Source organism: Suillus bovinus, assembly GCF_016758785.1.
Source record: "Suillus bovinus strain UH-Sbo-P2 chromosome Unknown EDB93scaffold_11, whole genome shotgun sequence".
Lineage (NCBI taxonomy): Eukaryota > Fungi > Basidiomycota > Agaricomycetes > Boletales > Suillaceae > Suillus > Suillus bovinus.
In genome coordinates this window covers 539,093-566,831 of record NW_024542067.1, presented here as the reverse complement: position 1 = coordinate 566,831, position 27,739 = coordinate 539,093, and the positions used below count along the sequence as shown (strand labels likewise).

Sequence of the window (27,739 nt, the reverse complement as noted above, 5' to 3'; positions counted from 1 at the left end):
AACCTACTTTAGAATGTCAAAGCACTGTTCAGTGAATATCATTTACAACGAATGTAAATAAAATGCTTGAATGGTACTGTAAGAGCACAAGTGTAATGATGGGTATGATACAAATACAATCTTTAATGACCAGCCGTCTGTAGTGCAACACATCACGCATTCCGTTGCCTCACACGACCTTCGCCAACAATCTCATCACGATCGCGAGCCTCCACTCTACCTTACGTTTCTCCAGCTCCCCTCGTCTCCGCAAGCGCATCAGAATTATCTTGCTCGACCGCGTGTGCCTGCGCAGACTTCAACGGGTACGCAAACTCCTCGCCCGTCTCGTCGCAGATACGCCTACCCCAGTCGTCAAGCCCGTACAACTTGAACGGACCGTTGTCCAATTGTACCCCCTCAGAGGTATACGGAGTGACAACTTCCTCCTCTGCAGCCATCTTGAATCCCTCCTTCAATTCCTGCGCACGGGAGAACCAATTGCCAATTCCGACACCAATAACACGCTTGTCCCAGTCCAAAGCCTTCTCAAGACCCTCCCCGTCCACACCTCGTCCTCGTTCATCAGGAGAGAACCGGATGCCTACGAAGCCACCACGGGCGCCAGAAAGCGCCTGTGCCATCGCTACCGCGAGGTCTTGCATACGGTTCAGACGGAGGTTGCGCATGCGCGAAGATAAGGAGTCCGAAAACTTGCGCTCCTCAGGCAAGATGGACGCATAGAAAGGAAGGCCGCGAGGAAGGGCACGCGAAAGGCGGACTAGACTGTTGGCAAGGGGTCTTGTAGAAACTGTCAACGTCAGTAGGGGTCGAAAAAAAGGCTCTTGTGCAAGGGTTGGGAGGTATTTGGCGCGGATAGCACCAACATGATCGTCCGGCTCGCCTTCGGAGAGCCCTGACAAGGCTTCAGCAATCTCAGGAGCAGGTACAGGCTGCATGAGACGGTTTGGAAGCGCTACCTCGCTTGCACGCACAACAGCACTGGTATGCAGACGACGGCTCTTCATGGTCTCGGAATTCTTGTTGTCCGCATCACGGGCGCGTTGCCTGCTAATAGCACCCGCGAGGCCTCGCTCAAGACTGGCGCTGTCAGAATACTTGAACTCGTTGGCGGGAGTCGGAGGAACGAAACCGCTCGGGTGTTTAACCGTTCCGTCAGGCTCCCTGATTTCAAATGGAACCTTATGAGAACGCGGGCGCGTACTCGCCATGGCGGAATGCACATGATCGAAGTCGGATTCGAGGACACGTTCAGCTACGGAGGCTGTCTGTGCAGTGCGTTCTTCGTCTTCATCTCTCTCACGCTCTTTGGCGCGTGCAGCATCACTGGTGCTTGAGTGGCCCTTTCCAGGAACGACAAACCCGCTCGGGTGCACAAGATAGCCGTCCTTGTCGTAGTGCTCGACAGGGATCTTGCTGACAAGGCGGCGTGTACTGGCCACAAGGTCGTCGCCAAGAATAGAGTCGGAGAGGTGTTCCATGAGTGCAGACTCCTCATGCTTGCGTCTTTTCACAGCTTTAGTTTGTCGGGTCGGATCGTGAGCAGCTTCTTCAGCTGCCGCAACATCAAGGCCAGCAGCAGTATCAGTGGCGGATGGAGAAGTGGTAGAAGGTGTGACAGATGATTTCATCAGCTTGTCCGTCTGAAGCTTGCGATCTCTTTTGTGCTTGATGTAAAAATTGGGAACGATGTGCTCTTCGTTGTAAGACTCAGAGGGATAGGGACGACGGGCTGATGAGTGGAAGGCTCGGACATGTTTCCCAGTCACGGTGAGCTTGGGCAAAATCAATCTTCCTTTGTTGACGGCCGCTTCACCATTCTCGCCGCTGAATGCTGAAACATCTTCAGCCTTGTATTGGCTGTCTTCAGTAACCCCCCTCGCGATCTCCTTTGGATCTTCACCAGGATTCCACCACTTGACACGCTTTGTACGTGCTTGCGCCACCCAGGGCCAGCGGGCGTTGTCCATGGTTTCGATTGCCGGAGAATGGGCAGAGTTATATTTGGCAAGGACATCTGGGAAATCACATTCGCGGCAGACGCCGACAATATGCTCGAGGGAATCAGCACGTCCTATACCATGCTTGGTTAAATGACGAGCTTCCAGAAGGTAGACGGTGTGAGGAGTGTAAGCTGCAGGAGAGGGTGCTTCATAAGACCTTTTCTGAGCATCGTAGGGACCGTCCTTTGACCAATACAGAGCGCGTAGGTCACGGGGGCGGGTAAAACCTCCCATGTACCTGGTGAAGAGGAGAATAATTAGCACCAAGGAAAAATATGAGCATGATGAGAAGAAATACGAGCAAGCGAGGATAAATGGAGACTGCGTGTCTCAAGGTTACGCGGATGATAACGGTTCCGAGAATAACGTCAATGACATCATGGAGCTAAGCCTGGAAAGCTAGCCTCTGGCATGGTAAGGCGCCGCATCCATGGACTCGTTACAGACTAAGGAAGAACAACGCAACAAAGATACTCACGTCTTGACTGGAGTCAATGCCATGGTTATGTCCATACGTTCGTCTCTCTCGGCCTTCTCGATGCGACGCTTTATGATGCGTGCCTGCTCTTCTGGTGATACGGGTTGGCGTTGTGGTGTTATACCCTTTGTAGCCTTCCAAGGTTTGTGTTTAGGTTTGGCAGTGCTAGCATACCGCTTAGAGATTCGCGGAATCATCGTGATGAGTCTGTAGCGTCCTAAGATGTGGTGAATGTGCTGGTCTGTTGTGGTAAGCAAAAGACTCCTGTGGTTCAAACAATATGGTCGTCAGCTTTTGGTGGGATTTTTATAGTGTGACCCACGAGCTGATAAGCAACCAGTTGTTTGAGAGAACCACCTGGAAGTGGAGCTAAAATATGGGGTGTTTAGGTTTGTTTGGAACATCATCCGGGTTACGGTTCGATTTGCCGCTTTGCCGGGAGGATTTTCAACTTCCGATTCGAGTATTGCACTTATGTAATTTAACTTTGTACCCTAATTTAATTCTACCACAGCCTGCGCTCGCATTCGGATACCAACGCCAAGCGTCGCCTGAAACATATCCACGAATATCAAGTTGTTCTTGCTGATATAGATATCCGATCCTAATGCAGGCTTCGATAACCAGCGGTAGAATAAAACTAGGGTTTACAAAAAATGAATTACATAATGAAGCAAACAACAATCGGAAACTGAAAATCCTTGCCAACTGACTCCTATTATTACCATTCAATTCTCTTTTGCAGCGAACAAGATTCCGACAAAGTCGCTAGAATGCACCATCCGACTAGACCTCCTATCAATCGCCTGCCAGTAGAACTTTTACAACACATATTCTTGTTCGTCTTAAACAATGTCCCAGAAAATCCCAGTATATTCTCATTTGGAGACACATGCATCTCAGCCGACTTTGCCAGTCCTCCCCTACTCCTCACCCGGGTGTGTCACCTTTGGCGAGATATCGCACATTCAACAACGGCAATCTGGTCGCGCATTCATGTTGCACTTCCCGGCAGAATCAAAGCATTGAACCCGTTCCTTCCATCTCTACTGGAGATTTGGCTCGCCCGCTCAGGACGTCGCCCTCTCAGCCTTAGCGTCGTGTCCGAACAGCTCTGCTACTCGCGCGACACCGAAGCCAGATGCTTGCCGTGGCTCCGCCCATACAAATCAGGAGCGGATTGTCGACTACTCGAAATCTTGCTTTCTGTAAGGGGGCGTTGGGAGACAGTGGATATCATGTCACCTGCCATTTATGACTGGAGTGATAATGTTGATACACCTCGGCTGAGAACATTGAAATGTTTCCTGCGAGAGTACAGGAGGTTCAATGCACCGAATCTCCATTGCCTGCACATCTTCAGTCGAAATGATTTTCCTGCTAGACCTGCTCTTACCTGCAAAGATATACGTCATCTCCGCCTTCAACATACTTCCGTCAACGCTGTGCGCTTCACTTCAGTGATATTCCCTCATCTGGAGACCATGGTAGTGGATAATTATTCCCTAGGTTCTGGCGATAGAATTGACACTGTCACACAACCTCGCCTTGAATCGATGACTCTCCCCCTCACGTCAGATCGGCGGGAATTCATTGACATACTCGATGGGTTCCATCTCCCAATGTTGCAAAAATTGACTGTAGTTGTCGGAGAACTACGACCACTCGAAGTTGAATGCATTATGGCGGCTTTGGCAGTGGCAACCTGCCACGACCCGACAGTAGACTTGAAGATGGCCACACCGCCAAGCGAAGTTGATCTGGATATCGCTAAACCGTTACTCTCGGTCGCAAAGGAGGTTGCTGTCTGCGGAAAAGTGCTTGACCTCCTGGAAATCTTGCCTGGTCCAGAATAATGGTCCGCAGCCACTAGGAAGCACAAAGGAAGATTCTGTTAGACAGGTCTATGTATTGTAGAAGCTTCCTCTTCAATGAGCATAGATTGGCGATTCAAGACTTTCAAGTATAACACGAGGGTGTTTATTCAATCAAAGGCCAACACCACATGCGTTTGTTCTGGCTACAAGTGCCTGCGGCTATATTAGGTGACTAAAGCAATCGCTCCAGTCGCGGTGCCAGCAAGACGACACGGCAAAACGAGTACACACCTCGACAGCGATATCTATATCATTGTTCTTCAATACTTCCCATTGTCACGTCGTTTCTTGTTTTCTAGTAGTCTGGGGCTTAGAATAACGCCTGATATTTATCTCATCATACCATTTCTATCTCGTTTATTCAGTCATTTTTTGCTTTCCAAAGCCATAAGGCCCAGAACCCTCGCCCACCAGTCGGAGGCGGGCATCGAAAGGGAATGCCTGTGGGTCACAAACACCTCGGTATCGAGCAGCGTCTGCATCTCTGATATCAATGCGGCATAATTCACGTCTGGCTGTAGCACGAGCTATACACGTCAAGGCTGTATCACTTTCTCAATAGGAGGCGCCCAAACGGTCAGATAAACATGATTAGAACTATTAGCTCTGGGACGCTCCTCCTCTTGCAGTAGTCTCTGGTGACAATCCCGAAGGCTGCGGGACCCGAATTGATGTCACTTGATTGATGAGATTGATACCAAGTTTGCTCGACTGGAAAATAAGTCTTGAAAGGGAGAGCATTGAATTTGCGGGACTGCAGCGTGTTGATGAAGGATTAGTAGTAACTACAGCAGTATGATCGCGGACCGTGACGGAGATCTGTTGTTTTCCTGATGCAAACGACGGTGGGACTTGGGAGTAACGACCCGATGTTACCAGTATCTATTAGTCTCGGTTACCATCAAAATAAAATATACTTACTTACCATCCGCCATGCTCGCAGAACGGCAGAACAATGAGGCTGAGGATGAACAGGACCTCATCTGTATCGGCTGATGTATGAGGCCTGAAGATTAACAAGAATTTAGATTTTTCTGTGGAACCTGTGCAAAAGTTGCCCGCTGTCTGTGTATAAAAGCGAGGTGATCGCTGTTATGCCAATGAAAGAGAACATCATCTAACCCTATCCTTCGAACACGAAGCATCAATCATGAAGTACATCTCACTCACCATTATGATGATGTCTGCTGCAATGCCAGTACTGTCGGGCACAATTATAGCACGAGACGACCCCAATGGCAAGCCATGCGCCAAGGCTGGTGAATACCTTCAGCATACGTATTTTGACCTCAGATCGCATACTAAGTACGGGGGGGCGGGGGCTTGCAGACCAGTACGAGTGTGGAAAACTCGCGGGTTATAACGACGGCATTGCGTTTATGTTTTACTGTTCGAAAGACCACAAAATCACTGTCACTTCGTATTGCCGCTGTACGAATTGCTGTATCGCCAAGGATAACCATGGCGGGCCGTACCCTAACTGCAAAGTGTAAGAGAAAAGGGTGAGTCCGCTTCTTGTTTGCACCTGTAACTCCCACGTAAATACTCTTTTATTATAGGTGATAGTAGATGGGTTTCGCACCTCTTAAGGTTAGGCAAATTCAGCGGATCATCGCCTCCTTCAAGAATCAATATTGTTCGAATAAACAGGGACTTTTTTATATAGCTCTGTTACCTGTATCTACATATTATAAGAACGGAGCGATTTGCAATATGGTGTCGACGTGCGAGCTCCACTTTTGATTTGTATATGCTTATGTGTCGAACTGTGTATTATGCCTTTCAGCGCGCTGATTGTATTTGTCGAATCGTGTCTCTTCGCATCAAACGCTCCGAATCACTTTTCAATGCAGGTGCTGTTGTGCTTTGCCCCAGACTTTATCATCATACACAACCACCGTTGTTCATTGACCCCCATTGGACTACACCGCTTAGTTCGACCGTTCATCCACGTCAAGGATCATTGATCGATTGATCTTTCTACTCCTTTCTCGCTCCATGATTATCTCGCGGCTCTCGCCATGTCAACGCATCCTAATACCCCTCCCCATCACCTCGATCTCAAGGTAAGCGCCATATGTGCCGTGCAGCGGAATTTGTCTGTAGAAAAAGGCCGAGGGTTAGTAGGGAATGCGCGTGTACGCATCACCGTTCACGGCACTGCACAGACGTTTCGTCGAAGTCCAAACTCCTGCAACAGGCGAAATTCACTGTCTTCCATGTATAATTTTCACTTTCAGTTTGCCACGATCGAATTGGACTGTCAACCGCAGACAGTCTGCGCGCCGCATACGCGACGACATTCAATGGGTCGCAGGGCCTAATACTGCAACGTGCAGCGCTCGACCTTCGAACAGACGTTTTTGCGCTTGGGAAACTATACACTGCGATATCGAGAGTACGCAATCGTCGTGATATCAGAACGTTGTGGTCCGCGTCCAATGAGGAAAAAGAGACCGCGGACATTGCTTACAATTGTTTGTTGCTATAACAAATCAACCATGCCCGTCCGCAGGCGAGCGGACTGCTTGTACTATATAGGACCGGGTGCCGCCGACATATCGGCAAACACCGTCACTACTGACATGCATAAGGTCCCGAACCTTCGAGCTCGATGTGCGACGCGATGAGCTCCCACATCTTGATATCTCGCAACCAGGTGGACGTATCAATGGCGGGTTTTCTTTAACAATCAGTGGGCCTAGTTAGACGGAATGCGTGTAGCACACAAACCTGTATTTAATTCCCTTCGCTCATACATGTACTTATCTGAGTCATTATACTTCCTTTCCATTCTCACTTACCAACAGAGGTCCTCACCATGCTTTTTTCGTACCATTCCCTCTCAAACTCAATGGCCCTCTTGATCGTCTCTGATGTGCGCCACCCATGCTGTTCACCATCGAAGAAGTGGGCCTCGACATGCCCCTTATTTTTGATGACTCTATCAATGATAGTCCATGATTGTGCAGGCGGAACAACTTCATCATCATTGCCTTGAAGAACCTGTTGAAAACATGATCTGCCTATCAGGACGCAATTTCATCAACGCAAAGACTTACGAGCAACGGTGTTTCAATTCTTGCAGAAAAATACACTGGACTCCGGTCGTGATAGACATGTGGTATCTCTTCCTTCGTACCGCCGAGAAGCTTTATCATGTACATAAGTTCAAACTTGTGTGTATCGTCTGCAAGTAGCTCCAGGTTTGAAATTCCGTAGTTGCTCGTGGCACTCGCGAAAAGCTTCGTCTTGCTTGCCGCAGAAGAGGCGAGGGAAATGGAGGCAAGGACAGTATACCCTCCTGAGCTCCCACCGCGGATTGCAGTACGCTTGGTGTCGATGAGGGAACGCAGTTCGGGCGATTGGATTGCTTCAATGCAGTCGTTTACGTCAGCAATACCCCAGTTCCCTTTAAGGCGCTCCCTAGTCGCATCGTCAGTGCTGCTCCATATGAAAGGTGATGACAGACATGAACATACACATATGTGCGTCCGTAGCATGACGATCCGCTGTAGTTTATATCCAACCTGCAATCGATAAACATGGTGGTCCTATTACAGGGTGCGCCAGGACCTACCAAGCATATCCTCTGCTTGTGAAATACTGTTTCAGCCAGTTCAAATTCTGTGTTTCTAATCCTGTGGGGCCACCATGTACGCCAAGCACACAAGGAGGCTTTTCGTTTGGAATATTTGAGCCAGCGTACGTTGGGTTGTTTGGAGCATAGTACACGGCATACACAATCCTGTCATCCGCCAGTTTGAGTTCCAGAGGGATTGGAAGCGAAATGATACCCTCAGGGAACGGTGCTGCGGACGTCGATGCGGTAGATCTGAGTACCTGAAAATTAGGCACGAATGATGGACCGGTAAGAGTACAGAGCATGGCTGCGCCAGAGGCGTTGCTTCGCAATTCTGTGAAGACAAAGGTATAGTCCGACACGCGCCGGACATGTTCGACAGCTACAAAGTCAAACAATTCGTCTTTGATCTCCGTGTAGGATCCTGTGGTGATATCAACAACATACAGCACGCTTCGGCCACCTCGCCATGCAACACAGATGGCCTTTGTGCCATTATCGTCCAAGAACGCGAATGGGTAATTTCCAAGCGTCCAAGGTGGCATGCAGAAGTCTTGCTGCACAACAGACGAGAGGACTGGTTTTGTGTGCGCCTGAGTGCACTCCCACAGGTTTGCGAACCTGTTTCCCTCCTCGCCTTCGTCAGATGTGAAGAGAAGATTGTCGTTTGAGGCCCACAAGGGATAACACGCGCTGATTGTACTTGCGCTACCAGCTAACAGCTTCGTGTTGCTTAGGCTAAGTGTATGGGTTGCAGGGTTGTAGTGGACATCAGCCACGTAGAGCTGTCCTCCTTCCCAAGGCATGTCTGGGTGCTCCCAGAATTGCCACGCGAGTCTATCGCCAGAGGGGGAGAAGGTTGGCGCTGCATAGAATTCTCTGTGTGCATTCTCAGTGCAAACCAAGGACGTGACAGTTGTAGCTGTGGAATTGATAACGCAAAGAGAGTTGCGCACGGTCTGTGGCGTGTCGTCGGTATGATCTTCTAAGATTGCGACAAGTAGGTCAGTGTGGACTGGGTGCACAGAGAAATCTGCATAGCGATAAATCTTCTTCGGGTCCTCTGCGCACGGAACGTTAGTAGAGTGTTGTAATCCAGGATATTAACATAAACACCTGGTGTGATTGGTTTGATCTTCCCATCTTTCGCGGCATAGACCAAGAAGTCCGCAAAATTTGAAGAGTACACAGTCCCGTTATAAGCAATCGCAGCAGCTCCACCATACTCATGAACGCGCGTGCGCGCATTGAAGTCCTTAGCGAAGACTTCATTTTGAGTCTTGTTGCTCAGAAGCACGTATCGGCCACCTTCTGATGCACGCTGTTCAATGTAGTAGACATCCTTCGCGACTGGGTCCACAAATATGTCGCTCATAGAGACGCTCTACGGCGCAGATCACTTTTCAGATACTACCAAGGAAAGGATTTACGAAACATACATCCTCCGCGATAGCATCAGCTGTAATGGGGGACTCCCAAAGGCCATATGGAGCATATTCTCGAGACATGGCAATAATCGCTGAGAGATTTAGCAGATGGGACAGTCGTGGGGAGGAAGAGAGCGGAATCCACAGTCCCTGTTACATATTGATGACTTGAGTCACAATGCGTATGCACTCCGCAGCATTTAGAAATCAGAAGAATCGCTAGGGTTCCGGCCACTTCGAAAAGTAAGCACTGGCAGAAGTGCTACTAGTACTTATGTGCCAGGCTCAATTGCCGTGATGTTTGGTTCTAAAGGTCTCGACAAACAACGTTGGCCACTTCTCGATCATCGTCTACAAAGCTAACGGATTTTTCATTTTTTGGATTTCCGTTTTAGTTTGATGTCATTCCGCCCCACGCTTCCTTTATACAAGAAGTCGAGTACAGCATGGCTAGCACGACAATCTCGTGACCCTTTTGTCAAAGCGCGCCTCTCCTCACCATCATCCTACCGTTCACGCGCTGCCTACAAGCTCATCGAGCTTAATACCAAGTGGGGGCGCTTCCTCTCACGTGCTAGCACGCGCAGTGTCGTGGACCTTGGTGCCGCTCCGGGTGGTTGGAGCCAAGTTGTCGCAGAAAATTTCGGGTGGACCCTTGAGGCGGCAGACGATGCGGAAGACTTTGGATTATGCGAAGAGGCGAAGGTGCAGAAACGCGGTTCCTGGAGCACAGAACCCATGAACGAGACTACCAGGCGAGGAAAAATCGTTGCACTGGATCTGCTACCAATTAGGCCAATACCAGGTGTGCAGACGCTACAAATGGACTTTCTAGCTCCGGGTTCGGCGCGTGTTGTAAAGGATGCGCTGAAGAGTTCACGGAATCCTGAGGGTGCAGCGGATGTCGTGCTAAGCGACATGGCTGCGAATTTTTCGGGAAGCAAAATTCGAGACTCGCAAATGAGTTTGGATATCTGTCATGCAGTTTTTGATTTTGCAAAAGGCGCATTAACTGTTAGGACAGTGGATGAACGAGGGAAGGCATCCATCGGCGGGATACTACTGTATGTTCTTCATTGTCTGGAAAACGAGTTCAAGTTGCTCATATATATCCATTCTAGGTTGAAGCATTTCTCTCATCCATTATTGCAAGAGTTCAGAAAGGAATATCTAGAACCTAACTTTCACCTTGTACATTATATTAAGCCGGAGTCAAGCCGCGCTGGCTCTGCAGAAGGTTACTGGCTGTGTCGCGGCTGGCTGGGTAGGACTTGATCAATATCCTTGGGCAGACAGACCGTTTTCGACACTAATATTCATCGGTCGCTTCATCACAAGTCAAGTACATGGCGCATATCTATATAACAAGCAGATTGTAAAGGTACCGCAAGTCTGTTCAGCCTGTGGGGCCGAAATCTAACACTGTCAACTCTCCTCGATTCACACCTCCCCCCAGACTACAGTTCCCCATCGCAGGACTGGCTCCACAGTCAACTGACATTTTTCGACAACCCACATCTAGACTGATAAGCTATACAGTATATGCAAGCAACTCGCAATCGACTTATTCACTCCATCAGTTTGCATGCTTCCCGTCACTGTCAGGTACATGGCACATAAGTGTTCCTGTGACAAGAATAGAGTACATCATATTGTAGACCTAGCAAGTAACATTGAGCTGCAGTAACATATCACGCAAATCCTACACCAGAAACAAGCGCTATCCTCGGTCATCATCAACTGGTAACTTTCCGCTCAACAAATCGAAACTGCACAAGTAAGAATAAATATGAAAGGCTTATGCCCCAAAGCCGTAGAGCGTGCGCCCAGAACGCTTAAGAGCATACACAACATCAAGCGCCGTCACGGTTTTCCTAACAAATAGCGAGTCACTAGCGTGAGAACCATCACTGGGCACAGGAATTGGATTCTTACCTTTTGGCGTGCTCAGTGTATGTGACCGAGTCACGAATAACCTGCAAACAGTCAGCCGACGGCTCCACAGCCAGCCAGTGGTGGGGTGACTCACATTCTCAAGGAAGATTTTCAAGACACCACGAGTCTCTTCATAGATGAGGCCCGAGATACGCTTCACACCTCCACGGCGGGCAAGACGACGAATAGCCTGCAAAGCATCAGACATATGTTGACTGTGCATAAGATTAAGGACATACGGGCTTGGTAATACCCTGGATGTTGTCACGCAAAATCTTCCGATGACGCTTGGCACCGCCCCTACACAAGCCTAGTTAGATATGACACTCGCTGAGAAATATCGTCGGCACTTACTTTCCGAGACCTTTTCCACCTTTGCCGCGTCCAGACATTATAGTTTATGGTATGTGTGTGTGGTGTGTTAGATGAATAGAAGATGATCGCACTTGGTGGTGGTAGTGGTAAGAGGGTGAACAACGCGACTTCTTTGTTGATTGGCGTGTTTATATGTAGGCACGGGTCACGTGACCTCATCATCGAGGTCGCACTGTCTTTATACCAGTATTAGTACTTGTGGCCTGTGGCCTGAGCAGTGGCAGTGAGCACGGACCACCTTGAAATCTCGAAGTGCACGCCCCTACAATGTTTGGTGGTCACTGGGTCCGAGTGCACGAGTATTTTGAGCACGAAAACTCGAAGTGCGTTTTAGGGATGAATTTAAATTTCAAACGAAGCCTCTACGATAATTACAGAAATCTCAATGAGTCGACTGCCTAGGCTTCGATGCACAGTCCCCGCGTCCGCCATGGCCACTTCCTTTCGTTCGAGTCGGTCACCTTGCTGACTGGATAAGGTGGGTACGTGAATGTGATAGGCCGTTCTACAGACTCAGGGGTGTGACAGGCCGCAGGCGCAGTATTATTTTGAAGACGTAGTGGGGTGCGGAAAACCGACGATACAGCATGAGTCACCTGCCGGACCAGCGGCTGGTTTGAAATTCGTAGTATCCGTCTTCGACTTGAATCGTGTACCAGAGCTTCTTCTTCCTGCATTTGACTCACACGATATTCAGAGTTTATTTTTCGGATCTTCTTGTCGTGAAAGTGGGCTGGCTCCTCGTTGGCGGTGCGCAGCTTAATGTGGGACACGAATCGACGAATACGACGCGTGCGAGCGCTTGTCGTGGAATGGAGGTGCACGTTTGAGTCTTCACGGGTCAGAGGGGCTATACATGTGGACGTCAATGATACAGCCGACTACGTCTCGTCAGATAATTAGATCGCTCGAGGTATGGAGAAATATATTACCAGTTGCAACTCCAGGGACTGCAACGGATGCTGTCAGATCTGAGGTCCCAGATACATATGGTGCTTACTGAATAGATGTTTTGACAACTTCTCTCATAGTGAGGGTCTTCTCTGTCTTCCTCGTTGATTGATACATCCGCTTCCAACCTCTCCGAGTCAAATTGAGTACGTGGGCTCCGGTTTGTATTCTTCGTGTCTTTGGCCTGTTGAAGGTGATTTTTCTTGAAGTACCTGTAAACGTTGAGGGCGAGCTGGATAAAGACGATCACGATAAATAGCGTTGCATTCAGAGGCGTTTTGAAAACAGCAAGTGAGCCTCTGAAGCAGCGCCGCACGAAGGGCTGAAATGATGTTGAGAGGGTGACCGTGTGCACAAAGAGGCGTCCCGCGCGTTTGGGTTGAAATGCAGAAATGACTGTAAGCATAATGTAGAGTTGTGGCAAATTATAATGTAGCGATTAGAATGTATGGCGGGCAATCCTGCCAAGAAAGGTCAAAGAAAGGTCGAAGTTAAACTTTACATACGGTTGAGTTAAGCCGCAAGCGTAATCATTTACTGCGTCGTCGTGATCACGTGCCTCTGTTAATTTTGGTCTCGAACCTTTGCTTAGGCTTGATGCACTGGCACAAACTTCATTTAATACTATCAGCTCCAATCACAATTAGGTCCTCGAAGTATCCACACTGCCGATTGAAAATTTATATTTTGAAGTGGCCGGGGCATACTATGTGCTGCACTTTCATCAAGAGTCACTATCTGCGTCAATTCAAACGGACCGTTGACTGAACAATTCGTTCAGAGTTGGTGGTTGCTCAAAGGTCTATCACGCGAAAAAGTTTAAATCTGAGAGTAGGTATATGTTCCCCGCTGTCTCGTCCTGACGTTACTCTCTAGTATACACATATACCATTATCTCTTCCAAAGTACTCTTGCGGTTTGGCCTCCTCCTGCGTTCGCCTTTCACCAAAGGCTCCCACATAGGAAGTCAGCATATCTCCCAACGGAGAGAAATACATGCCAAAAAAATAGGAAACAAAAGAAAACAAAAACAAAAACAAAAAACAGAATAGAAAAAGTCTGATTCGGGATCCAACCATATCCTTGGGGACATTTAAGGTCCTTCTGAAGCTGGCGGCCCACTTTTTGATCGCTGCCTGCTTCTTATCATCCGCGACGGTGGCGCTGTCCACCTCTGTATCTCTTTCCGTGTTTGTTTCGGCAAATTTTGTTTCTGATCTCGCTTTTTTGACTTCATCTTCTGCGTCCTCTCTCACCCTTGCCTCTGTCGCTGATTGTGTCTGGACTGCATGCGGAAAACAGTCTGCACCCATGTAAGCTGAGTGAAAGATTATTGAGAACTGCGGCATCGTTGATACGACTGAATAGACTCACTAGCAAACCAGGCAACCAAGCTATCTCTCTCATCTTTGTCGCACGATTCCATCAGTAATCGATAGCACTCGAGTGCTCCGATGTTAGATGCCCGGAAGAGTATAAGGCAGCGATACTTGTTTATCTTTTGCCATAATGACTTAAGCATCCACCCGAAAAGCTGCAAAAAAGCGCAGCTGAGCACACTACCATCTTTGAGTCGGTTGTATTGCATCAACGTACCACGTCGAATTCTGTATACACGGAGATGTCCATCGTTTCAAGTGAGCAGGCAGTGGCAATTTTGATGGCGGTAGTGATGTACTCGATGGCCTTGTCGTGAATGTTGCCCTCCGAGCCAGCGAGTGCCATTTCGGCGTAGAAGTATGTCTGATGCGCGAAGCGCAGAACAATCAGTCTCAATCTGAGTCTCACATTCATGACACGATCCGGAATTGATACTCACTTGCACGACATTACAAGCACGAAGATCAGCATCATTATTGAGAGAAGCCTCAGCCATGTCTTTCACGTGCATGATCGCTTCATCATGTTCATTTGCATTGAATAATGCAATAGCCTGCAAATCATGATGAAGCACGCAGCATGTATCAAAAATGAGACCCACCTTGATCAAAAAAAGAAGATGGGATGTTGAATCTCTACTCGCCAACTGCAACGCACGATCGAACGCTCTACTCGCTTCCTTCATCTGTTTCTTTCCATAGAGGGCGATGCCCTTCAACATAAGGCCCAGCGCTGAGCGTTGAATGTTAACAGACTATATCGTGATACAAGTTAGTATATCTTAAAGGGTTCAGAATTAGTCGGCGTAACTCCCCTTGTCCGCATCTTCAAGCGCGGCATCCCATTCACGTAGGCGTACAAAAACAATTGCACGGTGTACGTAGCATGTGTAGACGCTGGCATCTACCGTTATTGCTTCTGTGAATATCTTCACAGCCTTAGACAAATCGGACAAGTTCCCAGTAATGCACGCATTGAGCTCGGCCTTGGACATGGTGTTGGCAATGTTGATCTGCGGTATGCTCGAATTTGCATTACGAGAGTCAATAATGAGAACATGCCTTTCTGATAACATTATCCACTGGAGTCTTGGTTAATAATCCGCGAGATGAGATGTACGAAATCATGAGAAATCAACGGAAACATACCAACACCGGCCTCGAGGGTAGTAGCCACTGCGATGTCTTCTGCCAGTGGTCATCGCCTACGCTGAATACATACTGGCCATCCACGGAGAACGTGTCACAAAACGCGCCGTCGGAAAGCTTGAGTACGTTGGATTGAATCGGGAACGGCCAGAGACGGACACTTCTGTCACGAGATGTGGATGTGATAATGGTGTTGGACTCATTGACAGAAATGGCGTTGATCTGTTCGGCGTGACCACGGAAGGAACAAATCTCGTTCCCTCTCGACGCATCCCACACCCGAATGGTAGGATCGTCTCTACTGCCCCCTGAGAGAAGGTGCGTTCCCTGGAACGTCCACGTGAGCGTGAAGGTGCCACCTGAGTGACCGTTGAGCGTTTTGATAAGTTGCATATTTTCTGGATTATAAATGAAGATATTTTCAACTTGAAGTTGTTCCGTCGCGATGGCAAGATATTCGCCGGATGACGAATACCGAACGCAGCATACAACTGCCAGTGCATCAGGACTCGGAGTGATTGCTGCTTGTTGCTGCCACGTAGTTGTATTCCAAAATTTCACTGTACGGTCGCCCGCGCTCGCCAGAGTTGTTCCATCCGCAGAAAAGTCCAGCGATAAAACCGCAGTGGACTCGTAAGCTACGATGATCGGAAAAGCGGAAGAGTAGATTTGAGCAGTGGACCCGTTTTGGGTAGTGATCTCAGTGGTTTTAGCATGAAGGAGACAATCTCCAGTTTCTCCGTCCCAGGGAATGATCCCTCCAGTGACATCACAGCTTGCTATCAATCTCCCGTCTCGTGATACCACAACTTCAAATACATCACTGGGGTGCCCTACCAGACGTTTCAATAATCTTTTCGTCGTCAATTCCCACAGATAAAGTGTATCGTGGACCCTCGAACTGGTGACCATACGCCGTGCGTCGGGCAAAACTACAAATGCAGATATGCATTCGTGATGACCTTCAAATGTTTCCGACAGTTGTGGTTCGCTCGGCTGCGACGCCATTTGACTGAAGGACCGAGGTTAGTTACAGTTCAGGAGAACTAGGCTGGTAAGAGGAACTCCAGATATCGAGCGCTAAGGTGTGTTCGGGGTTCGTTAGATGCCGAACATCTAGTAGGAGGCACTTTTAAAAATGACACCAGCGCAAATCCCCACTATTTCCCAAGGCAAGACCGTGACGCTCCGGCGCTCCCTTCCTGGATAATTATAACTGCACTGGCGGGTTACATTTTGGAAATTAGCAACCAGCGCTTACGAAGGCCTTCTTAAGGTGTCGAAGTGTATGGTAGTCGTGGAGTCTCGTTGCGGAGAATCAAGATGCGGAATGTTCGATGTTGAAGCACTGGCAGCTGTAGAATTGATGTATCAGTCCCTATAGCACAACGAAAGTTGTATACATCGATGTTATCATTCATACTTAGTTCAACTGTAAGTCTGTAACCGTATTTATGGCCTGGAAGGGGGGGTAATGCAGCCGTACCGTGCACATGCGATTACTAGTCTCGTGGACCAACACCTTGTCTGAGAAGGGAATGTGTGACAAGGCGTCTGGAAGAACTTTCCTAGGAAGCAGTAGAGTACACTTTAAAACTCCGTATATACCAAAAATGGTACCGTGTTGCGCTTCTAAGAAGTTGGTAGCTCATGACAAGAGGTGTGCAAAAGGAGAATCCCGAACACAGAGCTCAACTTTAGATAAGCAAAAAAACCTTAATGCATAGCCACCCGAACTTTCGCAACATGCGTTTTGAGTTTCTCACCAGCGGCCTCAAAAGCTCATAAAATCGTTTGGCGAGGACCGTAAAGGGGGTGTTTTTACTACTGTAGAATAGGTTTAGATAGTTATTTTAATGAAACATGCCCATCCAAAGATACTACCCACTAAACGAAACATCTTGGATGTGATTTTTGAGGACACGTGACTAATTAATATCAATATGACGCGTCAATATCGATTCGACACGTCTCGTCAACGACTCGCATCTCTCCCTCCCTACACCTCATTTATTATGTATTCTATGACTCAACAATATACCTGTTACGACTCATGGTTTGCTTCTACTAGTAATAACGACAACAGCACTGCATACATTACGGACCTCGAGGATCATTCATATCAAACCACACATTTCGGATCAGACTGTCATTCTCACGGACACTCTTTGAAGGGCATGCAGCTTACTGAACTTGAGCAGGCCAGCGCAAACATTCCGAAAGAGAAATGGCAGCCATTCAGCATACCTAGGGATGGGCATGACAAGGAGAATGTGGTCCCATCCACTTCTTGTGCATCCAAATGCTCTGCCCCATCTACCACGGCACCCCGTGCTTCCAAAAAGGCTTGGACCAATCTTGCAAATGCTCATTCTGCTGTTTCGTTGTGCACTTGACCTTAGGATGTTGATTTTACTTGTCATTGCCTGTCTTTATGCTTGCTACTTGGAATGTCTTATGCACTGCTATGCTCTATTGCTACTTGTTCTGTCTTACACATCCATGCACGCACACTTGTTTTACATTGCATTCTTGTTCTGCTTTGGTTACAACGTCTTTGTACTGAACTACTTAATATGGTTAAATTGAGTGATTGGTCATGTGGTCACGGTAGGCGTAGGCATTGTTGAAGTTTCTGAGGTTAGTGTCTTGAACTTCTCAATTGCACACCTCTTGGCTCATGAACGTGTCTGTGAGCTGAATATGGTGGAAATCCTTGGAAATCTGCAGACATTCACGGATGTCATCGAGTATGTGTTCAGGAAGGGTGGCTGATGCAAGTACAAATGGTACATTGGTTGGTACACGAGCACTCAGGACTCCAAGCTTGGCATAATCTGGATGAAAGCTACCACCCCAAAGGCTAATGCAATGCACCTCATCAATACAGACACATCAAAGGTGAGTTGAGAATTTGCTCTTCAAAAGGACAGCATCTCGAAAATCTCTCGAAATTACAATCTTGGGGGAAACATTTATGAAGTGAAATGTCCTGGAAGAGACATTACATGCATATGAGGTGTAGACAAAAACTGAAAATTATATACCTTGAATAATCTAATATCTCGGCCAACTTTCACAATGACCTCACTGCAAACAGCAACTGAACTCAATGCATGCTCGGCCTGAAACAATAAGTTTTGAATACAGAATATGGTAAAAGAACTGACCTGGTCAATCATGAGCACCGTGAGTGGAAAAATAACAAGCCCGATGTCTTGCTCATTCTGCAATAATGGAAGTGAGAAACAAGGTATCTGGTATATTTTGCAGGAGTCCAGCAGGATGGAGAGGACACAACATGTTCATGAGCTTCTTAGAAGTGCGACGCAGTACCATTTTTGGTATATGCGGAGTTTTAAAGTGTACTCTACTGCTTCCTAGGAAAGTTCTTCCAGACACCTTGTCACACATTCCCTTCTCAGACAAGGTGTTGGTTCATGAGACTATGCAATTACAGCTGATGGAAAAATTATAAAAGCGTCTCAGAAACGCCTGAAGTATGACCAGCTGACCTTCGAGCTGTAACTTACATTGCAAGCATTAGGCTCATGCTCATCCATACTACTTCGCCACACACTGACACATCAGTAAAACCTCAGATTTATTTTCTTCAATAACCCACTTTTCTTGCCTTGGTGCTGGCGCTAAGGCATAAAAATTAATACAAGGAGTGATAACTTGATCTTTCCAAAATTTCTCAAAGGTGCAAAGGAGCGGTCCATTGGGTTTGCCACACAAAGGAGAGAAAATACATATTAAGAAAGAAAATAGTATTATAAATTCAAATGGTGTACAAGTAGCTAGATCAAAATGCAATCTCAAAGACATGATGGTCAGCATATTTATTCATGTAGTAGGTGTGGAATGCATCATAGGAATGATAAAATTTGAGCTCTGGAGGCAGAAATTCTGTGCCATACACGGGAATCAGATGTGCAGCGCAATAAACGGTGTCAATATGAATGATCGTGTACTCAGCAATATTGTTTGCACCCTCTCCTGGACAAACCACCCACATTCCCATGTCTTCGTCTGCAGCATTGCCGATTTTGTCAAACCAGTGAACCACAACACAGGGATACACTTCGCCCCACTACTGGAATGAAAAAAAATGTGTGAATGCGTGCAACTTCGAGACCTTGAATGCCAGGTAGACTAGAGTCTGTGCTGACAAAGACACAGTCGTTGTGTGAATGCCCACTTCGCCAGGAGGGACAAGAGCGGATGTGTTCAGTGCACATGCCACCAATACCACTCAAATCGCTTGGCGCATAAAATCATGATGATGCTGAGTTGAAGACTGCAATTTTGCTGAGATAGAGGGGGCATTCAGCAAGAGGTATATTGGATGGATCACAGGGATCATCTGGATGTGTCTGTTAAAATAAGAAGCATCTGAGAAGGTCAGATAGGTAAGGAATATCAAGTTCATCAGTGAGTTCAGGAATGGTTTGAGCACAATTTTTGCCCTCTGTACAGTATGTTCAGTATCACATTGAAAATCAGGAAAAAAAAAAGGACACCTATGGCGGGTTTTTGCCAGCTGCACAAATGCTTGTAGAACTGTGGGCCCATCATCTATGTTGAGGTCCACATCAATGTTGATCAAGGGAGGTGGAGGTGGTGTGGGTATGGGTGGGGCAGGCACAGGCGCATGCATATCTGCTGCTGCTGCTGCTGCTTGAGCAGGTGCAAGTGCTGCTGCCCCCACATCTTCATCAACTTGGTTGATCTGCGCAGGAACTGACTGTTATGCAAATTAGTTGAAATATATATCCTAAGAAATGTGTGACTTACCTAAGGAATTGGCTGCTGAGAGACAAGTGCCAGTGAGCATCCCCTGACACGTGAAGTCGACTTGCAGTGCTGAAAGTTTGTCAAGCCATTGATTGGTCAGTAATATCTGACCAAGCACATTGAAATGGCTCAATTGTCACCAGGGCTCCTTGACTGCTGTAATGTGCTTGTTCTCCATGATTGATGAGCAGAGATTGTTGGGTGCAGCAAAGAGTCCAATGTTTTGAACATAGTGCATGAGCAAGTGTTGATGAGGTAAGGGGAAGTGAAGGATGACACCTGTTGTCCTGAAGATTTCACAGTAACGGTGAAAATGAGAGAGAGCATCTTTGATTTGAAGTAGAGAGTCTTCAGTGATTATATTGCGACGGACTAGATAACAAAAATCCAGAAGTGCACAAAAGGTGTGAACAACGTCTTAAGGTACATGGCCCTTGATAGCAGGTAAATAGACCTAAAGGATTCAATATTAGGTAGTAACAATACAAAAAATGATGACTCACTTTCATTGAGGCCTTTGAGTCATCTCCTGTCCACTGCTTGAATCTGCGCCCTTGAGGAAATCGTCACAAGCCTGAAAATGAGGTGACAGCAGCAATTCTATGGCAATAAGAAAAAGCAAGCAATCTGAATACAAACTGAGCTCACCTGCAGTCAATATCATCCATAATTTTCCGTGCCTTTCATTTGTTGTGTGTCTGACGGAGGTACTTCTCAACCCATGTCATGAGGTGATCCTTGAAGGTGCCTTTTATAAGTTGATGGAGGATATCTGGTGATGTCATTTAATAGACATTGGCTCGGGGAAAGTTGTTTGTGAATGGCTGTTGAAATAGTATTAGTTTTGTAAATGAAAATGAGAGAAAAACACTGAATGGCTTACCACAAGTTGCATGACTATTCCGAAGTCTTCCCAAAGATCTCCTGAGGGAGCTTCTTCAACAAGTGCCTCTGTATATTTGTGGCTATGGGCAGTGCATCTTCGTCAAGATCTTCATGATTTGCAACACACCTTTAGAATAAAATGAGTGACCATGTAAATACATATTAAATGAAAGACATATTTTGGACACCAATTACAGACAATGCATGCTAATAAAACTTGCTCTTTGTAATCCGCTATGTAAGGCCCTAGTCCATATATGACACACCAGTAGTGGCCATCTCTGAAATGCATTACTTTGGGAGTCATCATGCCTGGCTTGAACGGATCAAGAATTTTGGAAAGGGATGAATGGAATAACTGTCGATGAAATCTTCGGAACAAAGGTTCTTCAGCATGTTCCTGCATAGCTGTATCATAGTTAGTCAGTTATAGAAATAGATTGCAGGGTTGAAACATACTTTTTGGCATTGCCAGGAACCCAATGATGGCCACACCATCACGATGCGCTCTTCAAACATTGAGCCCCTTCAGTGACAAATTCCGTATTATACGGGTCACCCGACCTACATAATATCCTGTATAAGATGGGCCAGCGGACTATGGGCCAATGTTATGTATATCCCCGATGTTGACGGATGAGCTGGGAGGGATATTATTTCCAATGGAGACGGGTGGGCCCATCTATGCTGATATTATATATATCCTCGAAAATGTCAGGTGGGCTGATGTAATGGTTTATTGTATAGATGGGTGGGCCGAGGGAGTGGTGGAATATGTATTATATAGACGGGTGGGCTGACATACTGGAATTATTTTGTAGACGGATGGGCCAAGGGAGTGGTGGAATATTCATTATATAGACGGGTGGGCCGATGGAGGGGGATGTTATATAGATGGGTGGGCCAATGGAGGGGGATGTTATATAGACGGGTGGGCCGATGGAGGGGGATGTTATATAGACGGGTGGGCCGATGGAGGGGGATGTTATATAGACGGGTAGGCCGATGGAGGGGGATGTTATATAGATGGGTGGGCCAAGGTAGTGAGATATCTGTCTGACATTCACAGATTACTGAGTCCCAGATGCCCAAAAACCGAATCCCATTGTGCAACATTCATTCTGGACACCCGAACACCCCAAGCTCGAGACTGGAAACTGGAAACTGGAAACTTGTGAAAATGTGTGAAATTTCTATTTCCTTACACCAAACACATGAACACCTGAACACCAAAAGCCTGAAGCTTGAAAGTCCATTTATCAAATCACCGAGTGCTGAGTGCTGATAGACCCGAAGCCTGAGACCCAAAATCCCAAGCCTGGAACTCAAAAACATGTATGCAAAATGTCCATTTTTCATTCATTGCACAAATCACTAAGTGTCAAGTGCTGAAATCCAAAACTCGAGACCCAGTACACAAATCACCAAGTACTGAGTGCCGAGGGCTGAACCCCAAAGTCCGAAACCTGAAAACATGTATATAACATATCCATTTTTCAGTCATTGCACAAATCACCGAGTATTGAGTGCCAAAACCCAAAACTTGAAACCTGGTATGCAACATGCTCATTTTTCATTTACATTAAACAAATCATTGAATGCCGAGTGCCGAGGCCTGAACCCCGAACCCCGAAAATATGTATACAACATATCCATATTTCCCTCACTGCACAAATCACCAGGTGTCAAGTACCAAAACCTGAAACTTGACACCTGGTACACAAATCACCAAGTGCTGAGTGCCAAGGCCCGTGCCCCGATGTCCAAAGCCCGAAACCCAAAGCCTGAAACCTGAAAATATGTATATAACATATCAATATTTCACTCATTGCACAAATCACTGAGTGTCGAGTGCCAAAACCCGAAACCCGAAGCATGGTACAAAAATCACCAAGTGCCAAGTGGTGAGTGCCAAGGCCTGAACCCCAATGTCCGAAGCCCGAAACCTGAAGCCCGAAACCTGAAAATATGTATACAACATATCCATATTTCCCTCATTGCACCAATCACTGAGTGTCAAGTACTGTCACGAGTACCTTTAACAAACCATTATTCTTTCCTGAATCTTCCTAAGCGCCAATACACAGCGCCTAAGTCAAACCCTAACCCTACCCTGAAAGCGTCTATCATTCCTGAAATACCTTTAGCGCCCACAACACGTGTCTTCGATGTGACTGATGAAGAAGACGAGTTCTTTGATTGTGAATAGATTAGATTAGATACGATAAGATAAGATATGGTCACGTGATGCTTCTTTAATATTCTACAATGTTCTATGGTACGATTCCCTTTCTCTTTTTATGATTGGCTAGTAGTTGTAACTCAGTTTCAATCTCCTGTCTCAATAGTTGTATATAGGTAGCATGTCTTGGTCGATAGTTCCTTAGTTCAAACCTCTTGTATCTACACTGTAGCAATCCAAGACGTACTTGCTCCTCTCTCTCTTGTCCGATAACCTTAGATTGAGTCCTAGTCTCTGCCCAAGCGTTAATTCGTTATTGGGTTGTGACATTAGGTTTGAACTATAGGAGACTCCGACTCTTTGCACACCGCTCGCACATCTCTCATCATCATCACACGTTTTCCATTGCCCGACCTAAACAGTCGCGACCACTTTTCTGAAACCCATCCTTTGCTCGCTTGAGCTTTTTACGAATAGTCTTTTGTAGTTAGTAGTCCTATACCAGGCCCTGCCTTACATTGCAGCCGCCAGTATACGGAGGTGTTGACGACATTAGGCGTCTCGCTACAACTTTGAGTGCTGGCCCAAGACCCTGCCTGCTCAACGTTACTATAGTTGCTTTCATACCTACATCTTTCTTCATACGCACGTAGAACCTTTCGTTAAGTCTAGTGGAACTGTCGCATCTGCGGATAGTCCTACCATCGTTACCACGAGGATTTAGATACGGGATTCTAGTGAGACTCGCACTTGTAAGCTTCGGCTGGAAGAGTGATAACTTGTCCTAGACCTGTACCCTTTCGGTGACTGAGAAGTAGCACACACGAAGCACACAGTGTTTTTCCCACTTAACAAAGCATAGCTTTACGTACTCCTTTTTAGTTAGTAATTAGGGAAGTGTCAGTCGGGTTGACTAAAGAACCCTTTGACCCTAAAGGACGAGGTTGATCCAGTTAGTACTGGGGACCCCTTTAGCTTTCCATTTACGTATCCTTTTTCCCTCTCCCCTTTCATCATCTTTCCTATCCGGAAGAGCCGTTACGACCCGCTCTTCAACAGTCATTAGTGAATCGGATTCCAGAACGCACCTGGCACTATGGCTGAAGTCAACGAAACAGAAATGGGACCGGAGAACCCTCAAGAACCCCAAGAGGAACCGGGACCACAAGGCATTGCTATGCCAATAGAGTTCACCAACTTACGTACAGAGTGCTATTCAAATGGCAACCCACGAACTGTACGTAAGGACACAAGAACTCCTCAACCACAACAACACTCTTCGAGCACAGAATGCGACTCAAGAGCTTCAACTCAGGACCCAGAACTCACAAATAGAGGAACTGAAGAAGAAGCTGGAGAGATTCGCACAATCTCCAAACACTTCACAAGTCAAATTGTCGAAGCCCACAGAATTCACAGGAGACAAAGATTCGATCTCCATAGAAGTCTACACCACTCAGTTGGCATTATACATGTCACAATGGCCGTTAATCACAGACAGGCAGAAGATTACAACTGCTCTGTCTTTCCTTAAAGGATCTGCTGCTAAATGGGCGCAGAAATATGTCATTGAGCTTGATTCCAAGCCAATATCCTTTGAGGATTGGACGAAAGAATTCGAGACCATGTGGGGCCAAGACGACAGAGAAGGAAAGGCTATCAGGGAGTTGGAAACCCTGAAGCAAGGATCTTCATCAGTGCCCGAATACGCAGCAGCTTTCAAGCAGAAGGCTGCACTTACCAAATACTCCGACTACGAACCTCCGCCTTAAATTCCGATCTGGCCTACAAACCCGGATCAAGGAGCAACTCGCTCATATCCCAGCGTCTGAGAAAGACACCCTCAAGAAGCTCATTGATTACTCCATACAGATTGGACGTAACTACGAAGAGCTAGACGCTGAGAAGAAGAAGAGTAATTGGTGGACCCCTAACAAGGAAACCCCAAGAACCTTCAATAACCCAAGGCAGGCTGGTCCTAGCAAAGACAGTGACGCTATGGATGTGGACTCTGGCAAGCAGAGGGGATCTCCCAAACCCCAAGGAAAGCCTGGCGCTTTCACCTGCTACCGCTGTGGAGAGCAAGGCCACATAGCAAGAAACTGTAAAGGTGCGCCAAAAGCGCAAGTCAAAGCGGCTGCAGTTAGTCGAAGAAAACTCCGCGCCGAAGTGGTTCACAGATTGGATCGCTTCTAACAAAGGCAAGGATTTTTAAAGGGGTTGAAGTCAAAGTCTGCAGACCTAGACCCGAACAATCGTTTCTCTATCCTATCTACGTTTCAAGATGTATCAGAAGTACATATTAGATCCAAATCTGAGCATTTTTATATTCCGATAACGTTGAAAGGAAAGAACCGACAAGCAGACGTAAAAGCACTTGTGGATTGCGGTGCATCAACATTATTTATCAGTGAGAAGTTTGTGGAAAAGAACAGTGTGAAATGCCGTAAATTATTAAGGCCTATTTCAGTCAGGAACATTGATGGATCGCTAAATGCCGCCGGATCAATGACTCATTTTGCAGAACTAGGTCTAAAGATTGGTGATCATGAAGAAGAGAAAGCAGCCTTCATGGTTACAGACTTAGGAAGCGATGATGTTATTATCGGTATAGATTGGTTGAGATATCATAATCCAGAGATTGACTGGAATGCAGGACGATTTGCACTTTCTCGATGCCCTGTAAAATGTGAAACTAAAAAAGAAAGAAAACAAAAAAAGAAAGAAAAAAGAAAAGAACAAAAAAAGATAGATGATGTACCTGATCTGATTCCTACGGACGATGAAGACGAGGATGAAGAAGATATGTCGATGAAGAGGGCGACGGTTGAGGAAATAGAAGACGAAGAGAGTCCAGAGAGACTATGGATTCGTTATAAAGCCTCGGTTGCCACGGAACAGAAGGTAGCAGAAGAAGCTACTAAAAGAAACAGTCGGTAGAAGAAATGGTACCGGACTGGCTTCATGATTACCTGGGAGTATTCTTAGAAGAAGAATCTAAGCGCTTCCCCGAAAGAAAGAAGTGGGATCATGCGATAGATCTTAAAGATGAGGGCGATCTTCCGCCAAATGCGAAACCTTATCCGTTATCACCCAAGGAGATGGATACATTGAAAGAATGGTTGAAAACCGAGACTGCACTGGGACGTATCAGAAATTCACAATCTCCAGTAGCAGCACCTTTCTTCTTTGTGGCCAAAAAAGATGGCAAGTTAAGACCGGTGATGGACTACAGAAAGCTCAATGAGAAAACGGTGAAAAATGCATACCCGCTACCGAGATCTCAAGATCTAATTGATGCTTTAACCGGTGCCACGATGTACTCCAAGATGGATGTACGATGGGGATACAATAATATTCGCATGAAAGAAGGAGATGAGTGGAAGGCGGCCTTCAAAACGCCGTTTGGTCACCACGAACCGACCGTAATGTATTTTGGACTTACAAACTCGCCTGCAACCTTCCAAACAATGATGAACTGAAATTCTGAGAGACCTAATAGATGGCAAAACAGTAGTCGTCTACATTGATGATATAATGGTCTTTCACGAATGGAAATAGGGAGCAGCACCGAAAGGTGGTACGAGAAGTCCTGAAACGGTTGAAGGAAAACGACCTGTTCTTGAAGCCTGAGAAATGTAGCTTCGAACAGTCTAAAGTCGAATTCCTCGGATTAATCGTGGAAGAAGGCAATGTGTCGATGGACCCTGTGAAAGTAGAAGGAGTATTGAAATGGCCTGTTCCCAAATGCGTAAAAGATATTCAAGCATTCATGGGCTTTGCCAACTTCTATCGAAGATTCATACTTGGGTTCTCAGATATAGCCAGACCAATGAATGATCTGCTAAGAAAAGATGTCAAATGGGACTGGACGGAGAAACAACAGAAAGCTTTTGATGAACTTAAGAAACGTTTCACAGAAGCTCCCGTTCTAGTCATGCCAGATGTTGAGAAGAAAAAGAAAATAGAGACCGATGCTTCAGATTACGCAACAGGAGCAGTTCTCTCTCAACTTATGGAAGATGGATTATGGCATCCAGTAGCATATTACTCTAAGTCAATGAATGATGCGGAAAGAAATTACGACATTCATGATAAAGAGTTATTAGCGATCATTAGAGCGTTGGAGGAGTGGAGGCACTATGTGCAGGGAGCACCTCACCCGGTTGAAATATGGACAGATCATAAGAACCTAGAATATTTCATGACGAGTCAAAAGTTGACCAGAAGGCAAGCTAGATGGAGTCTTTTCCTAGCGGAGTATGAATTTACACTCCAACACAAGCCTGGTGTGGTTAATGACAAAGCAGACCGTCTTTCTCGGAGATCAGACCATAGAGGGGGGGTAGAAAACGATAACTCAGATCGCATCCTTTTGAAACCGGAATTCTTTACCGTAAAAGCTGCTAAAAGAGGTCAAGTTTTGGTGCATGGAGAGAAACATTTACTCCAAAAGATACGAAAATGCACAGAACGAGAACCTGAAGTCGCTAAAGCGTTAGAAACGTTAAAAGCAGCACCGGTTCAATTGCGTAAGAGGAATCGAAGAGTGGAATGTAGAAGATGGATTGGTGTTATTCCGAGGATTAGTTTATGTCCCAAATGATAAAGAGATCCGCCGAGAGATATTGGAGTTGTTTCACGACTCTCCACCGGCTGGACATCCTGGACGAGCTAAAACCTTAGAGTTAATTTCCAGAAACTATTGGTGGCCT

The 27,739-nt window shown here is 46.5% G+C and overlaps 10 protein-coding genes across 10 annotated transcripts; 2 read left to right on the top strand and 8 right to left on the bottom strand.

The window, feature by feature from the left end:
* Positions 1–7: 7 nt before the first annotated feature.
* EDB93DRAFT_1130268 (uncharacterized protein) lies at positions 8–2,857 on the bottom strand. Its single transcript, XM_041448911.1, has 2 exons — positions 2,482–2,857; positions 8–2,241 (listed from the first exon to the last, which is right to left on the bottom strand). Exons 1-2 carry the CDS (start codon positions 2,676–2,678, stop codon positions 222–224), a joined length of 2,217 nt encoding a protein of 738 aa, XP_041310493.1. The 5' UTR covers positions 2,679–2,857; the 3' UTR covers positions 8–221.
* Positions 2,858–3,217: 360 nt separating this feature from the next.
* On the top strand, positions 3,218–4,783 carry EDB93DRAFT_1130265 (uncharacterized protein). Its single transcript, XM_041448910.1, has one exon. It carries the CDS (start codon positions 3,255–3,257, stop codon positions 4,335–4,337), a length of 1,083 nt encoding a protein of 360 aa, XP_041310492.1. The 5' UTR covers positions 3,218–3,254; the 3' UTR covers positions 4,338–4,783.
* Positions 4,724–5,821, bottom strand: EDB93DRAFT_1101904 (uncharacterized protein; the record flags this gene model as incomplete). The annotated part of the gene is made up of 6 exons (XM_041447150.1): positions 4,724–4,885; positions 4,957–5,112; positions 5,166–5,240; positions 5,284–5,319; positions 5,529–5,614; positions 5,668–5,821. The coding sequence occupies 6 exons, from the start codon at positions 5,819–5,821 to the stop codon at positions 4,724–4,726; spliced, it is 669 nt and encodes a 222-aa protein (XP_041310491.1).
* A 1,168-nt stretch (positions 5,822–6,989) lies between these two features.
* Positions 6,990–9,608, bottom strand: EDB93DRAFT_102145 (Alpha/Beta hydrolase protein). The gene is made up of 6 exons (XM_041444531.1): positions 9,381–9,608; positions 9,058–9,325; positions 7,939–9,004; positions 7,841–7,888; positions 7,421–7,784; positions 6,990–7,364 (listed from the first exon to the last, which is right to left on the bottom strand). Exons 1-6 carry the CDS (start codon positions 9,447–9,449, stop codon positions 7,155–7,157), a joined length of 2,025 nt encoding a protein of 674 aa, XP_041310490.1. The 5' UTR covers positions 9,450–9,608; the 3' UTR covers positions 6,990–7,154.
* EDB93DRAFT_102158 (ribosomal RNA methyltransferase FtsJ domain-containing protein) lies at positions 9,543–10,905 on the top strand. The gene is made up of 2 exons (XM_041444532.1): positions 9,543–10,432; positions 10,490–10,905. Exons 1-2 carry the CDS (start codon positions 9,768–9,770, stop codon positions 10,641–10,643), a joined length of 819 nt encoding a protein of 272 aa, XP_041310489.1. The 5' UTR covers positions 9,543–9,767; the 3' UTR covers positions 10,644–10,905.
* A 261-nt stretch (positions 10,906–11,166) lies between these two features.
* Positions 11,167–11,695, bottom strand: EDB93DRAFT_1101901 (histone-fold-containing protein; the record flags this gene model as incomplete). The annotated part of the gene is made up of 5 exons (XM_041447149.1): positions 11,167–11,242; positions 11,304–11,344; positions 11,398–11,493; positions 11,543–11,603; positions 11,658–11,695. The coding sequence occupies 5 exons, from the start codon at positions 11,693–11,695 to the stop codon at positions 11,167–11,169; spliced, it is 312 nt and encodes a 103-aa protein (XP_041310488.1).
* A 100-nt stretch (positions 11,696–11,795) lies between these two features.
* On the bottom strand, positions 11,796–13,138 carry EDB93DRAFT_1130251 (uncharacterized protein). The gene is made up of 4 exons (XM_041448909.1): positions 12,679–13,138; positions 12,611–12,628; positions 11,914–12,559; positions 11,796–11,854 (listed from the first exon to the last, which is right to left on the bottom strand). Exons 1-3 carry the CDS (start codon positions 13,033–13,035, stop codon positions 12,077–12,079), a joined length of 858 nt encoding a protein of 285 aa, XP_041310487.1. The 5' UTR covers positions 13,036–13,138; the 3' UTR covers positions 11,796–11,854; positions 11,914–12,076.
* A 309-nt stretch (positions 13,139–13,447) lies between these two features.
* Positions 13,448–16,660, bottom strand: EDB93DRAFT_1130246 (WD40-repeat-containing domain protein). The gene is given in 9 exon segments (XM_041448908.1): positions 13,448–13,947; positions 14,004–14,163; positions 14,226–14,372; positions 14,449–14,562; positions 14,611–14,765; positions 14,826–15,021; positions 15,071–15,097; positions 15,158–16,460; positions 16,474–16,660. The coding sequence occupies 8 exon segments, from the start codon at positions 16,163–16,165 to the stop codon at positions 13,502–13,504; spliced, it is 2,253 nt and encodes a 750-aa protein (XP_041310486.1). The 5' UTR covers positions 16,166–16,460; positions 16,474–16,660; the 3' UTR covers positions 13,448–13,501.
* A 1,155-nt stretch (positions 16,661–17,815) lies between these two features.
* Positions 17,816–18,049, bottom strand: EDB93DRAFT_1080336 (uncharacterized protein; the record flags this gene model as incomplete). Its single annotated transcript, XM_041445527.1, has 1 exon — positions 17,816–18,049. A coding segment is annotated over one exon (234 nt), but the record flags the coding sequence as incomplete, so codon positions are not given.
* Positions 18,050–18,881: 832 nt separating this feature from the next.
* Positions 18,882–19,526, bottom strand: EDB93DRAFT_1130242 (uncharacterized protein). The gene is made up of 2 exons (XM_041448907.1): positions 19,291–19,526; positions 18,882–19,253 (listed from the first exon to the last, which is right to left on the bottom strand). Exons 1-2 carry the CDS (start codon positions 19,399–19,401, stop codon positions 18,966–18,968), a joined length of 399 nt encoding a protein of 132 aa, XP_041310484.1. The 5' UTR covers positions 19,402–19,526; the 3' UTR covers positions 18,882–18,965.
* Between the last annotated feature and the right edge of the window lie 8,213 nt (positions 19,527–27,739).

Bases quoted from the DNA above. Each gene is read 5' to 3' on its own strand.
- EDB93DRAFT_102145 (XM_041444531.1), bottom strand. From the start codon at position 9,449: ATGTCTCGAGAATATGCTCCATATGGCCTTTGGGAGTCCCCCATTACA. The intron at 7,785-7,840 runs GTATGTTCATGT...CGATGCGACTAG, and splicing joins TGCTACGGACGCACATATGT to GGAGCGCCTTAAAGGGAACT. The intron at 7,365-7,420 runs GTAAGTCTTTGC...TGTTTTCAACAG, and splicing joins GAATTGAAACACCGTTGCTC to GTTCTTCAAGGCAATGATGA.
- EDB93DRAFT_1130268 (XM_041448911.1), bottom strand. From the start codon at position 2,678: ATGATTCCGCGAATCTCTAAGCGGTATGCTAGCACTGCCAAACCTAAA. The intron at 2,242-2,481 runs GTGAGTATCTTT...CCTCTTCACCAG, and splicing joins GCATTGACTCCAGTCAAGAC to GTACATGGGAGGTTTTACCC.
- EDB93DRAFT_1130251 (XM_041448909.1), bottom strand. From the start codon at position 13,035: ATGCTTACAGTCATTTCTGCATTTCAACCCAAACGCGCGGGACGCCTC.
- EDB93DRAFT_1130265 (XM_041448910.1), top strand. From the start codon at position 3,255: ATGCACCATCCGACTAGACCTCCTATCAATCGCCTGCCAGTAGAACTT.
- EDB93DRAFT_1130242 (XM_041448907.1), bottom strand. From the start codon at position 19,401: ATGTGCACTGAACACATCCGCTCTTGTCCCTCCTGGCGAAGTGGGCAT. The intron at 19,254-19,290 runs GTTGCACGCATT...TCATTCCAGTAG, and splicing joins CTGGCATTCAAGGTCTCGAA to TGGGGCGAAGTGTATCCCTG.
- EDB93DRAFT_102158 (XM_041444532.1), top strand. From the start codon at position 9,768: ATGTCATTCCGCCCCACGCTTCCTTTATACAAGAAGTCGAGTACAGCA. The intron at 10,433-10,489 runs GTATGTTCTTCA...TATCCATTCTAG, and splicing joins TCCATCGGCGGGATACTACT to GTTGAAGCATTTCTCTCATC.
- EDB93DRAFT_1130246 (XM_041448908.1), bottom strand. From the start codon at position 16,165: ATGGCGTCGCAGCCGAGCGAACCACAACTGTCGGAAACATTTGAAGGT. The intron at 15,098-15,157 runs GTATGTTTCCGT...TTATTAACCAAG, and splicing joins TACCCTCGAGGCCGGTGTTG to ACTCCAGTGGATAATGTTAT. The intron at 14,766-14,825 runs AGGGGAGTTACG...GTATCACGATAT, and splicing joins CGCGCTTGAAGATGCGGACA to AGTCTGTTAACATTCAACGC.